Consider the following 15,088-nt stretch of genomic DNA (forward strand, 5'->3'; position numbering starts at 1 on the left):
TCCACAATGAGTAGGGAATACCATCTGTTAATCTATGCCAGTCTACAAGATTTGGAATTTTGCCAAGCAATGCAGGTGGCATTATATAGCATGGGTGCAGTTCAATGATGGACAGATGTGTTCATAAAAACCACTGCTAGATGAGTAGAGAGGAGAAAATGTATCAAGTACAAATATGAAATTGTATTTAATTATAAATCTTAAACAAGAACTACAAGTGATTTCAATTAAACAAAGAGAAAAGTATCAGCCCAGAGGCTCATGAAGCTGGTCTCCTGTCTCGTCTGTATCAGTAGGAGTACGCAGATAAATATCTAGTCTGTTAAGTCTCTCCATCATGGCAGCCATATCTAAATAAACAGATATTTATTAGTGTTTATTATAAGCAATAATATATAATATAATGTTTCTCTTTTTATGAGAATTGCACCATCTCACAATCACCTGGTGTAAACCATCCTTCAGACTAAGGGAAGGTTCACAAGAGATGGTTTGGAGATGTGACTACTGTAGACTAATCTGCTCAGTTACTGTACAGCAATACAATTTAGTCTGTGAGTCACTTATTCACAACAGCTAATTATGAGCGATGCGCTCACTTTGCACATTAACCAATAGAACTAATTGCTGACCAGCCAATAGCAATAATGAACCAATACTCATCATATCCATTCCTTATAAGTTAATAACTAGCAAGACAAAGTATACATGAAGGTAAATGAATACGTGTTGTTACTGATGAACAGTAAATAGGTGGATATTAAAATTCAAATACTAGTTAAACTGCGAGTAAAACTTTACCTGCCGTCATTTGATTGTTTGCTTCTTGAAGGGCTACAATCTGCTGCTGAGACTCTACTAACTCCTCCCTCTGATTGGCTAATTCTAAAACAATATAAACATCGCCTATGTACTGCTACCACTATGAGACTCTACTGTTACACAACTGATACTTACAACTAATGCTTGTTATTGTACAATGCTAATGCTAATGCTAAAACAACACTTTAATCAGGGTTCATGTACTGTTACATCTTACAAAAAGAAGACATAAGCAAATGTAACATTACAATTAGACAGCTTTATTAGCAACTGAACCAGAGTTAACACTAGCCAACTAAACACTGAACAAGGTCAGCTGACCAGCTGCGAAGTAAGACAAAAGATAGGGGGATGACTCATCCTAAGCTATTTATAGAGCACTAGCTGCACATGTCTGGGCAGGAACAAAACTGAACTCTAGTGATAGTGCATACATATCAGGTACTACATACAAAGGAGGTGTACAGACGTCATCATATTTTATGACAAGAAATAAATCCAGCTCTACTAAAATTAAAAACTCACCTGCCGTCTTGCGATTATCCTCTTCCTGCAAGGCTACAATCTGCTGCTTAGACTCTGCTAACTCCGCTCCCTGATTGGTCAATGCTAAAACAATCATATGATAATAATAATATAACAATCATGGCTCATATATTGAGGATGTGTAGAAACATCAATATTCTGTTAACAACTATAGAATCATGGCTCAAGTACTGTTACTACATGAGAAGGAGATATAGAGAGAGACAAGAGTATAGACTCAGAACTAGTGCAAAGAGTTTACGATGAGGAGTAAATTAGTTTTGGTATAAATTTACGAATTAACACATTTTTAACACACTTTTAAAAACTAAAAAGAAATGAAGTTTTGTAGAAAGAATATTTTCATGGGCTCAGGTACTGTTGTTCCAGTAACAGCTTAAGAACTGTAAATCCCACCTTTTGATTTTTGATTGTCAGCTTTGTGCAGGGCAGCGAATTTTTGGTACGTGGCTGCATGGGCTACAACAAAGTGAAAATAAAGACTTCATTATAATAAAAGGATCAACAGACAAACCATCTTATGAATAGGAAGCCTTCCCCTTATTTATTATAGCCTCAGGTATATGTGGAAGGAAGCAACTGGTGCTGTGGGTGCAATGTTATTATTATTAGTTAAAACTATTTCAGCAAATGCTAAATAATAGCCTGAAAAACTAGCGCTAAAAGTTTATGTTAGGAGTTAATAAAATGATAATCAACTAGTATGGCTGATAGGAACAAATATTATATAAGTTCCTACTGCATTCCTACCTAATTCCTAATGCTTAAAACTTTCCTATTGCATGTTGCACTTATCTTCTCTAAGGCTACAACCTGGTGTACAGACTCAGTGAGTAATAATAGACTGAAAACCTGCAATAAAACTGAAAAACCTTTTGAGTTCAAATTTATACAGTCTCACGCTAATCTCATGCCCTTTATCTACTACTATAATTCTAGTAAATAGCTCATGTTTCTATTCAAAACTGTAGTGAGTAATAAGAATATACATGAATCAGGAGAGTTCAGCTAAGTGCTGACTAATAGCTGCCACAAGGTGTTGAGCTGCTAACATAACTTTAATCCTATAAGTTTTGAATAAGGAATTAAAATACTCAGACTATAATTATCCAAGAGAGAGCAGAAGTGATGAGTGATTAGCAAGGGCTGAGTGTTGGCTGAAGAGAAGAGGCTGAACTGACAGCATTTAATACAGAGACAGAGCTGAACTGCTTCTACAGCCCACTGCAGTCTCTATGCAAGGAGAATGTAGATGGAATTCCCCAGGGTATGTTTATATAGATACCCTGGGGACAAGCAGAGAGTTATGCAATAGAGTAGTACAAGTGAGTAGCTGGTATCACACTGTATATTAATCCTACCTGCTAATACTGGCTGCTTCCAGCTCTTAAGCAGCTCTACTGTCTCTTTCCTTCCCACAGACTCTGCATACTCCAGAGGAGTTCTACTGCCTCTGTTCTTCATACTGAGGAGTGCAGAGACTTTATCAGGAGGAATGGAGGTCAGCATAGACTGTAGAGCTGCTGTGTGTCCCATGTAGGCTGCCTTGTGCAGTGCTGTGTTCAGGTAGATATCCTGTATGTTGAGCAGGGAGACTCGTTGCTCTACTGACAGGCTGATCAGTAGAGACTCTACTATCTCTGTATATCCTCTCACTGCAGCCCATGTTAGAGCTGTGTAACCCACTCCATCCTTCTCAGCTATCAGCTCATACTTCTTACCAGAGGACACTGTATGAAGTATAAGCTCTACTAACTCTCTATCTCCCTCCTCTACAGCCCTGTGCAGAGCTGTACATCCACCCTCATCCTTCTCAAACAGCAACTCATCTGCTATTCCTCTCAATGGAGTGAGTAACAGATGAGCTACCACAGGATGGCCACGGGAGATAGCCAATAGCAGAGCTGTATCCGACTTACTATCTCTGATAGTTGTTATAAGCTGAAGTAGCTGATCAGGAGGGGTGGTGGTTAGAGCAGCCCTAAGAGAGGTAATGTCAGGAGCTCCGCTAGCTCTAATATATTCCCTAATCCATTGCTCCATTGTTTCCTGTAAAATACTCCACATAGTAAAATATGATAGAGAAAAATGAAGACAAATTGTGACTCAACTGCTGACTCTGGGTGAGCTGATGACTTATAAAGCTGCCAACCATAACAGAGTTGCTGCAGGTGAACCCTGGATATTCACAGAGTATAAAAATGAGACTAGGAATGTGATACTGAGAACTGGGAAATCAAGCATCAACACTCCTATTTGCTCTATTATGTGCTAAACCAATGTGTTATGCTAAACCAATCCTCATGTGTTAAACTAATGGAAATAAACTCAACAAAATTTTAATAATGACAAAAGCGAATGACAAAGCAGAAGACAGCAATAAGATTCATACAGTCTCCTACTTTAAACACTAATTTCCTATAAAACTGGTGACTAAATACAATCAGTGACCTGCAGCTGATTCTGATCAGAATAAAGACAAGAGAAGCAGTTAAAAACTTCAGTTTCAGAGCTCCTCATTCTATTCATAATGGAATATGACATATTTACAGTAGGAAATGTTTGCAGGTACAAAAATGACTGAGGAATGAAACCAGAGACTCCTGACCTTAACTTAACCTCACTAGAGAATAGACTCTATGAGTCTCCTCAGGGTAGAGAGTGATAGTCTCAGGTCAGATTTATATTATAATCACACTGACTCAGTGTCTCTCCTCATCTACTCCATTATTCCCAGTAAGTATAATATCAACATATGCTAATATAATAAAGAAGTTATACTTACCTGTAGGTGCTCTGTAAGTGATATGCTTGCTGACTGTTCAGTGTGTTTTATAGGTTGAAAATATCTCCGCCCCTTATTCAACAATCTGCCTCTTGATTGGCTGAAGCAAATATAACTTGTCCAATTAGAGAATAGTTCGCAGGCAAGTAATGACAGTGAACAGTTAACCTTGTAATAATATTGAATAATGTACACAGGAAACAATATTTAAATGATTCATCACATGAGTCTATTATATGAAAAAGAAATTTGATGAATATTAAAATCGAATCCAGGACTAATGATACTTGTATGTGTGAGCCTAGCAGCACTAGTTTTTTGCTGCATGAGATTACTGCCAGGGTCTCACAGTGGAAAAAGGAACCTCGTTGCTGCTGTCTAAGAATACAGTAATATTATATCTTTACAGCAGTTCACACATTCACAATGTTAAATATACATGTAGTTTGAACTATTGACTAGTTGAAATGCCTATATTGCTATTAAATGTGTTGTTATAGTAGCTTCACAACTCATAAAACGGCATATTACACTCCATTTTTCAAAATTCCAGAAGTTTGAATATGCCTAAGCCACAGGTAAATGTTTTACATGTGATCTATATTTTTCATTCTAACTGCGGATTGGACTAGCAAAGTCTTGGACTAGGACGTTTTGAACTATCTCTCATCCTTATCATGAGCTTGAAAAGGTTATTATAATAATATCGTTGTTGTTAAATATAATTTTTGAACAATAATTTTGAAGTTATTGCGGTCATATAGCTTCCTGTCATATTTTAAGTCAGAGCGTTCAGCGAGTTCAAAAAGAGCATGATAGAGTACAAAGGTGTTCAGAGCAAACACTACTATGCTGAGCCTTGTACAGATGTCAGTGAAAAAATGAAGCAAATACATCAGGATTTATGAATTGTTCATATGAAATGTTGTACATAGATTCTCACCATAACTAAAGTAGATCTCCAGCACTCTGCATCCAACTCAAGCTCTCTCCACTCTCCTCTAGTGTGAATGTAAACTGACAGTTGTAAAGCTATTACCACACACAAGCGGACAACCCAGGTATAACAAGCCACTGTACTTGAAGGCTTCAGGAAGTAACAATGAGTACACAACTCCAATGTGATCTACTGGGAGTAGCTCATTTATCTACAAATACTGAATGGTTTTATTGCTTGTAGGACAAAGGTGAATCACTGAATGGATAACAATTCTTCTTTCAGTTTCAGCATATGCTAGACCAGGTAAGTGAAACATATGGCCCGTCAGCAGGACCTGCCCTGTTGGATGATTCAATCTGGCCTGGCATCAATTTCTGAGTAAGTCAAAAAGAAGTGAGTCACTTACTACTGCTCTGAACTGCTTATGCAACTACATAGATATCCAAGCAACAATTTACTCCAACTGTAATGCATTTCACATATAAACATCAGCGAGTACTTATCAATGTGCAGTGAAATTTTTATAATGAACACAAGCCTGTTGTAAAGACAAGTTAACAAAAATCTAAACATGGAAAACCTATATTAAATCTTGTGTACAAGTCTAAATATAGAGAAGTTAGGCTGTACAAAATCTTGAAAAGTGCTGTGTCTCTATTAACGATGTGGTTGCGTCAAAAAACTAGATTTAATGAAATTAAGACCCATAAAAGGCTAAAACATCAGCTACAATTTGATGCCATTTTTGTCTTTGTAGACCAACCTTGCCCAGAGATATATGCGTCTGAATGAGGCCCTCCTTGAATTAACACAAGGACAAACAAACACCATATCAACTAATATAGAGATAAAAATGCTTTCTTTCAAGATCAACTCAAATTTGACGCAACCACATTTTGAAAAAGAGATTTAACAGCTGTACATTCCACAAACCTTATAAATTCATCTAATGGTTTCAAGCTGACAAATTTTATTTAAGAAAAAAAAAGATTTTCAGATCGCGATTGAAGGTCATTTAGCATAGTTTTTGAGCAGTAGCAAAAGTCAAGGACAACTGTGAATCACTGTTACTACGGTTACATAGTGTACAATATATGGCAAAGGAAAAATATACTCGATGTACTACTGTATTATGTATTCAATGTGAAGGTTTAGGGCCGTCCAACTCAAGTCATTTCCACTCTCCGCCGGTGATGAGTGTAAACTGATTGCTATAAAGCTATTAGCACACAAAAAAGACCACCCAAGGAGCCAAGTGTTAAAAGCTGCTTTATTGGAAGGCATGAAGCGGTACCATTGAGTGCACAACTCCGATTTGATCTGCTCAGACCAGCTCACTTATCTACAAATACAGAATAGTTTTACTGCTTGTAGGACAAAGTTGAGTCACTGAATGGATAGCAGTTTCTCTTTCAGTTTCAGCATATGCTAGACCAAAAATGTGAAACATGACATGTGGACAGGACACTGAGTATGTAAGAAAAGAAGTAAGTCTCCAGTTCATTTCTATCAAAATTTGTGATTTTTGAAGATAAATACATCCCAAATGCTCCCTACAGCTGCTTGAGGATATTAAATCTGTAAAAGTGCTCATGCCCAGCATTTATCCCTAGCATGCTGCACTGACATGAGTTAGTCACATAAAATCAACACTACACGATGGGTCCAAGCGATGATAAAAGTTTACCCAGCATGTTTCAAGCATTTTAAAAGTTTCATGCCCAGCATGATTCATGATGCACTGACACAAGTTAGCCACTATGAAGGTTGCATATAAAACTATAGATACAACTATAGTTTTATAGTATGCAACTATATAAATTTATATTTGCAAACTATAACACTTAAGATATTCTGATGCGCCATGAAAGTCGCATACGGACACAAAACAATGCATTATTTTCGGACTCTTGTTATAGCATTCGGTCAGAAGAAAAAAATATATCATACATTTTTAGAACTTGTGTAATATATTTAGGTGTTCATTTTACACTGACACCAGTAATCACAGTACTAGCTTCATGATCACGCGTCACGTTCCTTAGATGCCCTCTCTATGTGGCAGACAAATAAATGCATGCATTGTTTCTAGCAGTTCAGAGAAGCTATGCAAAAAATCTTCAATTCTAATGACTCGCTGAATCAGTTCGAACCGGTTTAAACCGGTCTACTGATGTTACTGAGACCTACTGATATTTGTCAACAGGTGGTCTCCCTAATCAACAATAATAAAACAAAGTAGTGATCAAGATTAACATACAAACACATTAATGACATTGTTAAATGTTTTGCTACTCAAAATATCACACCTAATAGTGATGCACTTGTGAAGGTAATAAGATGCCGTGCTAAAGAAACAGGCAGTAACAGATAGACTACAGGAGTGTAGTGAGCGAGAGAAAAAAGGGCAGATGATATGAAACCTGTTTACACACACGAATAGCAAACATTAAAAACCAGATTGATTTGCTTTAACATAAAAGCAGTTAATATTTTAGAGTATATCCTTAGCTTCAGCAAATTATTTTATATTTCTTATTTATTTCAAAGCAGTATAACAGTAAGGGTTACACTATTTCTTACAGCTTCTGTCTGTTTTGTCTCCTCCTGTCCTGTCTTAGTATTAAATAGGTAGGAGTAAAAATGAAGATGTAATTCAGTTGTATGCCAAGACTTTGTTTTATTTTCAATTAGATAGTCTGAAGTACACAAATAGATTTTAACACAAATTGCTATGCTGTTTAAGCATGAAGATGTAACTCAGTTGTACGCAAAAACTTTGTTCATTTTAAATTAGATAGCCTAAAGTACACAAAGAGATTTTAACACAAATGGCTATGCTGCTTTACTACTTGATGCTCGAACTAAAGCTAATCGGAAAGGAACAAAGCTATAGTTGAAGAGCTACAAACAGGGTGTTCCATATAGCAGTAAACTCTAGACCACCCACTGCTATGGAACTGTTTTGTTAAGTTATGATCACCACGTTGAAATTTGTGTAAAAACTGACTGATTGATAATGGTAAACTCCATGCTTCAGATACTCCAGCATTACCAGTAATTTGACAATACTTCAATCAATTACATTCTAGTGACTGATGCTAGAGATAAGGGTTGTCTTATGGATATACTGTACAAGTTAGAGCAGCTATGGTAGCTTTGAAGTTGTCTTCTCTACTAGAGAATACTACATAGGAAGTTTGTGTGTAATATATAATAACCTATCATCGATCTGCTAATTATGTAACTCATGCAGATAAAACTACAGTAGGCACTCCGACAGCGTGAATAATCTGCTTTAGGAACCTTTACGTTATTGGGATTTGACATTATAAGAACAGTAAAATACAAATAAATTGTCTAATCCATTCCAAGATCTTGCCAAACTTGCCCCATTGGCAATACAAAAAGGAAAAAAACTAGAATTAACATTATTAATTATAGGCTGTAGTGTGATCGCAGTATTATTGGATTGGCTTGCATCGACAACTTTTCTCTTGTTTCTGATCGATCTCGCTGGTTTCATAGGCTATTATTGTGGTACTTCAATTATAAGTTTATAAGGAGCAAACATCTTCAATGTTTATTTTCTCATTTTCTTATAAACAGAAAAGTGTATTCTGCAAAGTAAAAGTAATAACCAATATTTTATGTTTACAATTAGGCAAAACAACAAAATATTCAAAATATTTTTATTATAAAAGCACAGTATTACCTGCTTGTCGCCTATCTGCTTTCAGGGGTCAAGGTTATGATAAAAAAGAACTTTCAACAAAAAACCAACTCATGACATTCAGATTGATGGACCGACGCTGTAACACCTGCACCGATCGCCTTGTATTTATGAATAATTGCACAGCTATCCTATTCTCTGTGTTGGCGACACATGTGACGGTCTATCACGACGAACTAAAATGTGAAGTAAGTTGTATATATAATAGATATAATGATATAAACTCATCATTTTTTATTTCACAAATGCAGCGAGTTTGATTAACATTCAAATCGAAATTGTGAGCCCGCTTGACTTGAAGCTTTTAGTTATATGGAATTTTTTATGTAATACAAAGCAAAGATTTTACATAAATTATTTATATTATCTGAAATTAAGGTTATAGGAGGTATAACTTATAGGAACGTCTACTGTATTCAATTTGAACCATATAAATAATAGTGTATATACTATTTCTTGCCTTGATTATAACTGACGACCAAAGAGTAGTTGTACTTACCACAGTGAATTCTCTCAACCCCCACACCTCAGAGCTTGTAGTCAAGTAGAGAATATTACTAAAGTGATGGTTAATCACAGCCAAGATGATTACCTGGTAGACTTCTGACACATGAGAGCAGATGACCTCGATCATGTCTATCAACAATATAATATCAGTGAGAAGGATACATGTTACGATGCTTATAATGGAACTGGTGTAACAACGAACAACCTTAGGCATATACTGTCATACCAAAACATACAAGCTTAATGGGTTCCAGGACAAAGCGAGGATGTCAATTGACTTGACGCTGAGTCCCAGAGTAGCTCCACCCACTCGTCAGGTGACCAAGCAACTAGTCGCCCTCCGACACACATAAACCGAAATGGCGGCTACACGAAGTTTACATTGTTTACCGAGTGATTTTGGTGAAAGCTTTTTACCGTATATTCCAACTCTTAGGCAACGGATTCAAGAAAGAAAATCTGCAAATGAAAGCTTCTTTGCATCAGTGAATGTGTCTGTTGAAACAAATGATGAAGAAAGTACTGTAAAGGCGACAACGTACCGGTCACAGCGAAAGAATTAGAAGCCGCTGAAGGTCACTGATGCACACTGTTCTTGTAAAGTGGAGTAAATTAACTCTTTAATTCTTACAAAAATAAGTGTATGTTTTAGTAATATTCACCATGACTGCCTCAATTTCGTTCCATGTGTCCGATCTATACCAGGTACAGCACCTGTCAAGATTAGACCAAATAATTTGTACGTTGACAGTTTTTTATGATTTTTGATATGGCAAATGGGAGTTTGGAAGAATTCTGTGCAACATGTCTACTGATATTATTATCAGGCACGTTACTGTCAAGATGTGCATTAATTGATTAATTTAATTTTTGATTGAATTTAATTGAGGGCCATTATTTCATAATAAGACATTTAAATTTCAGAGCTGGAGGGGAATGTGTCCATGTCTTGGGACTATAGTTCTCAAGTTGACCGACTGGCTGACCAGTGGCCTGCAAGAAGTTCCCAGTGAACCAGTCTGCACATCAAAACCGCAGGAATGGGACAGGCCAAGGGGTAGTGAGTTTCAACAGTTTCAACAGAAAAAGGTAGTGAGTTTCAACACTTTATTGAAAACACTGTGTTTGTAAATAAAACACATGTGTTTTAGTTACAATGCTATGAATAAATAGTCAACAATTCTTCAAGTATGAATTGAAAAAGTGTTCCTTATAATAATAAAATTTTAATGATAACTTTCTAAAATATATACAACGTGTGATAATACATTCTGTTTCACTTTATTTCAGAAAAGTGCAGCTGTTGAACAGGGACATTGAGCTTCTCACCGCTATGAGGGGTACACCACATGGGTACTTAACACCCAAGCCATACAACACAGTGGCCACCAGCAGCGGTGAACAGAATGCTGGCTCAACGCTACTTGGTACTTAGCATCCAAGCCATACAAGACAGTGGCCACCAGCAGTGGTGAACAGAATGCTGGCTCAACGCTAGAGCTAAATATATTGGATATATATATATATATATAGCCAAAATATATTGACAATAATTATTTTTCTTTAATGTACTTGTGTCCAATTATTTATATGTGTGTTTCAAGCGACCAGCTATTTTTCTTAATCGGATAAAAAAATGGCTGTTGAAATAATGATTAATTCTGCCCTTAGCATAATGTACATGTATGTATGTTAATGTTTGTTCGGTTTATTGTATGAAGTCAATATTTGTAGAATTATCTTTATTGAAATTAAAATAAAGTCACAAAGTCGAAAACGATGTCAACGGAGTCACAAAGACCCCCTTGACATAGTTTCACCATTTTAAATCGTCAAATAAACCGTAAAAATAGAAACACAATGTTCAAAACAACATTCACTATTGTTGCTTTGTCGGAGCTTGTCGGAGCTTGTCGGAAGTCATGGCGGATAGCAACATCGGTTGCTAAGCCTCGTCGTATTTGGACGCTGATTGGTCAATAGTTCGGTTTGATTGACAGGTCGCGTCATGTCAATTCTCTCAGGTCGCAAATCAATTTTTCTTACACAAAATTACTTACTACAAATTAATTCGTTCCAATCCTCTAAAAAACTACATCATAGCAGAATATTATGATTCAAGAACAGGTTTGTGATAGTTCACAATGACCCTACAATGACCCGACCCTATACATTTCACCACTTATGCTCACCAAGTAACAAAAACCTACCTACTGGTAATGATCTGCAATGAAATGCACGATTATTATGTAAAGCACTAGTTCTTACCTAGTTCTTAACCTCTAGCTAGCAAATGTCAATAAGGTGACATTTACATTTATACAAATCTATAGTCCAGTAGTTAAAGGAGGTGTGACAACTCCAAATTCAACACTCAAACGACAAAACTTTATATTAATAGAAAGCAGTTTTATAAAGGAGTCTAGTGATCAATAAAACAGGTCAAGGAACAACACGAAGTCGAGCTGTTACAGTCATGTAGCCAGCTATCTACTTGACTCACTCAAATTCAATGCTCAGGATAACACAATATTGTTGTGCCATTTGCTGTTGACAAAAAATGTTGACCAAAATAAACTAACATTTGAATAAAAACATATCTTATTACTAATATAATTATGGGTGGGTTGGGATTCCAACTTACTATTCAGCTAAGCATTCCGAAAGAACTTGGGTCTATTGTTTGCTCCTGTCCATCGATAAAAGCAGCCAGATATTTTTTTGTGTAATCAGAAGAACTTGCTTCAGAGAACAATTGGTAATCTTTCCACTTTCTAAAAACGAGTTGGTGGCGTTTCAACAGTGCATCACATACAAAAATAATCTAGACTTGGTTTTAACCAGGGTTGTGACGCAATAGAGCTGCACCCTGTCATTGCAGTGCAGTAATTTTGCCGTACATTACAACTTCTAGTGCGTGGTACACAATTACTGCTACTTCAAATTCACTCCTGCAAATTACTGACTGCAATCTACTTGTATGAAGCATTACCTACAAACCAGCAATTCACGTGTACTGCAACTGCGCATTCTGTATAACTTTAAACTGCATATGAACTGCAACTGCGCATTGGTATGAAGTTGATACAGTGAATCACTTAAAACAGCTGGATTTCTAAGCATCTGCACTGCATCGTATGAAATTGTCAGATGCTGTAATAAACAAGCATATGAACTCATATGCTAACTCCCATATCACTTTAAAATAAAGCTTGAGATATTATCATCATTTGTTGATTGATGAGCCTAAGTTCCTGAACTTGACACGGCTAAAAAACTAGTGCTGGAATGGCTATTGAAAAAGTTTGAACAGTACGGAGGCTTTCAATTAAATTAAAACTTTTAAAAAGTTTGAAGTTTAAAAGCGCTTCTACAGATTAAAAAGTTATTTGCCCACCCAAGCTCTAGTTTGAGCAACAATTACTTCTTAAACTAGTGAATTAGTTGCAGCAGATTCCACTCAATACTTGATTATGGTACAAAATTTTATGAAAATGTGCTACGCATGAATGTGCAAAATAATAGATACTCATACATAAAGTATACTGCAACTGCAATGCATTTTACATATAGACATCAGTGAGTACTTATCAATGCACAGTGTGATTTTATAATGGTAACAATCTCGGTTTTAACCCAAAGTGCAAATGTGTAGAAGTTATTAGCTCCTGTATAAAATCTTGAAAAGTTTAATACGGTATCTCATCTCTTTTAAAAGAGTTTTTAATGGCTGCACAGTGCATACGCCTTAAGAAAGTGATTAAATGGTTTCAAGCAGACTAATTTCAAACATGCAAGTAGTATGTAGAGAGCAGATCTACACACGTTTGCACTTAAAGTGAGATTTTGGGTACATTTTAGCCCGAGAACCTCGGAGAATGGTGTTGTCTGATGGAAAGTTTGGGGGGGGGTAGGTGTGTGAGCGTTGGGAGCTAAGGTTATGAAGTTTGAGAGGAATTGTGGGAAGGATGACGTGAAGAGGGCGATGGTTTCGGGTTTCGATGCGATGGGTTTGGGGTTCGGGTGTCGACGAGTTGAGCGATCGATCGTCGAATGGTTAGGGTTGGGTTGGCGACCGGTGGGGTGAACGGTGTTATGTCGTTTCGGTTGAATGAACGCTGATGTTGGACGAGTTCGGGCGTGTCTATTTGTGGAATCGGTTAAGTCTCCCTTCGTTATAAAACTCTTTAAAGATGAGTAATAAGAAAGGAAAGTCGAATGATTTATTCATTATGAAAAATTTCGTTCAACTAGAAGGAATATTAAAATATATAAAATTATGGAAACTATTCATAAGGATAATTCTAAAGTTTACAAATCTTGTGAAGAAGAAAAAGATAATACAGATGGATTAGTTGAAGATGCTGTATTATTACATAAACATTTTGATAACATCACTAAATCTACATCAAAACCGCTTCGACAAAGTTTGCTTCAATTTTTTGGACCGGTTTTAATATTACTTGCAATAACTGTAGCTTCATCTTTGATTGAATATTTTTTTATTCGGATTACAGGAGAAAAGATGAATGCTACTGTGAACTATGTAGAAGTATTTTTTCAAAATCTTATGAATAATGAAAGTGTGATTTTTGAAAACATTTCCTCATCATTATAATTAGTTGAAATGAAAACTTCAATGTTAGTAATTATCAAAACATGGAGAAAGACGGACTACAATCAATTGATGTGAGGTTACATTCTCCTTTCACATCTATGATAACAGGATCAACAGGATCAGGAAAAACTCAACTCGTTAAACGGTTGATTGAACAATCTCAATTAATATCTACCCCTTCTCCGATCGAAATTATATATTGCTATGGAATATGGCAGGAAGCTTTTGAGGATATGAAAGGAGTGGAATTTCATGAAGGATTGAAAGATCCGAGTACTTTTCCCAAAGATGGAGAAAATAGATGGATGATCATTGATGATCTAATGGAGGAATTATCATCAAATATCAAGATGGCTAACAATTTGTATACTCGAGAAAGTCACCATCTAAATATTAGTATTTTTACTATTACACAAAACTTATTCTTTGGTAAACTTAGAACAATTTCGTTGAATAGTCACTATTTTTTATAGGAAAAAACCCCAGGGATTCTACATCAATCACATTTTTAGGAAAACAAGTTTTTCCTGGACAAGTTAAATATTTTCAGGAATCCTACCGAGATGCAACATCTTCACCATATTCCTTCATGAGACTGGACCTCCGACAAGAAACCGATGATACAATGAGAATTATGGGAAATTTCCCTCCTGTTGACTCTACGCCTATGATTATTTATAAGCCTAATTAAGCAATCGATTTTGATTGGTATTCCATAATTAAATAAAACAAGTATATATTCCAAGTTCTCTTTAAATATTCACCATACTACTTCTGTATCTTCCTCTGAGTGATTACTATAACATCACTAAAATTATCACATAGATATGGCTGAAACAAAAAGAATTCAACGAAATTTACTAACTTTATTAACTCTAGTTGGTGATTCTATTTCTTCTCAACATTCAATTATTAAAAATGCTAAAACGGATTTAATTTTAGCAATTATTGATTGTGTGAAATTACTCATTAAAAGAAAAGAACGACTAACTGATGCTCAGTATAAAGCTTTGAGTCGACAAAGTACGAACATCGCTCGACTGATTAGTTCTAAAACATCGAATTTGGAAAAGAAACAACTTTTGCAAAAAGGAGGGTTTTTATCGGCTTTACTAGGTCCGATCGCGGGTGCTATAC

General features: G+C 36.0%; 1 protein-coding gene across 1 annotated transcript in view; it reads right to left on the bottom strand.

The window, feature by feature from the left end:
- Positions 1-246: 246 nt before the first annotated feature.
- The window catches only part of LOC137398356 (26S proteasome non-ATPase regulatory subunit 10-like), a 502,349-nt gene continuing 487,507 nt past the window's right edge, over positions 247-15,088 (bottom strand). The window contains exons 2-5 of the mRNA XM_068084463.1: positions 1,765-1,827; positions 1,348-1,431; positions 802-885; positions 247-350 (exon numbers count right to left, since the gene is read on the bottom strand). Coding sequence (XP_067940564.1) covers positions 247-350; positions 802-885; positions 1,348-1,431; positions 1,765-1,827 — 335 coding nt within the window. The remainder of the gene's footprint in view (positions 351-801; positions 886-1,347; positions 1,432-1,764; positions 1,828-15,088) is intronic.

This window comes from Watersipora subatra, chromosome 6 (assembly GCF_963576615.1).
Source record: "Watersipora subatra chromosome 6, tzWatSuba1.1, whole genome shotgun sequence".
Taxonomy (NCBI): Eukaryota; Metazoa; Bryozoa; class Gymnolaemata; order Cheilostomatida; family Watersiporidae; genus Watersipora; species Watersipora subatra.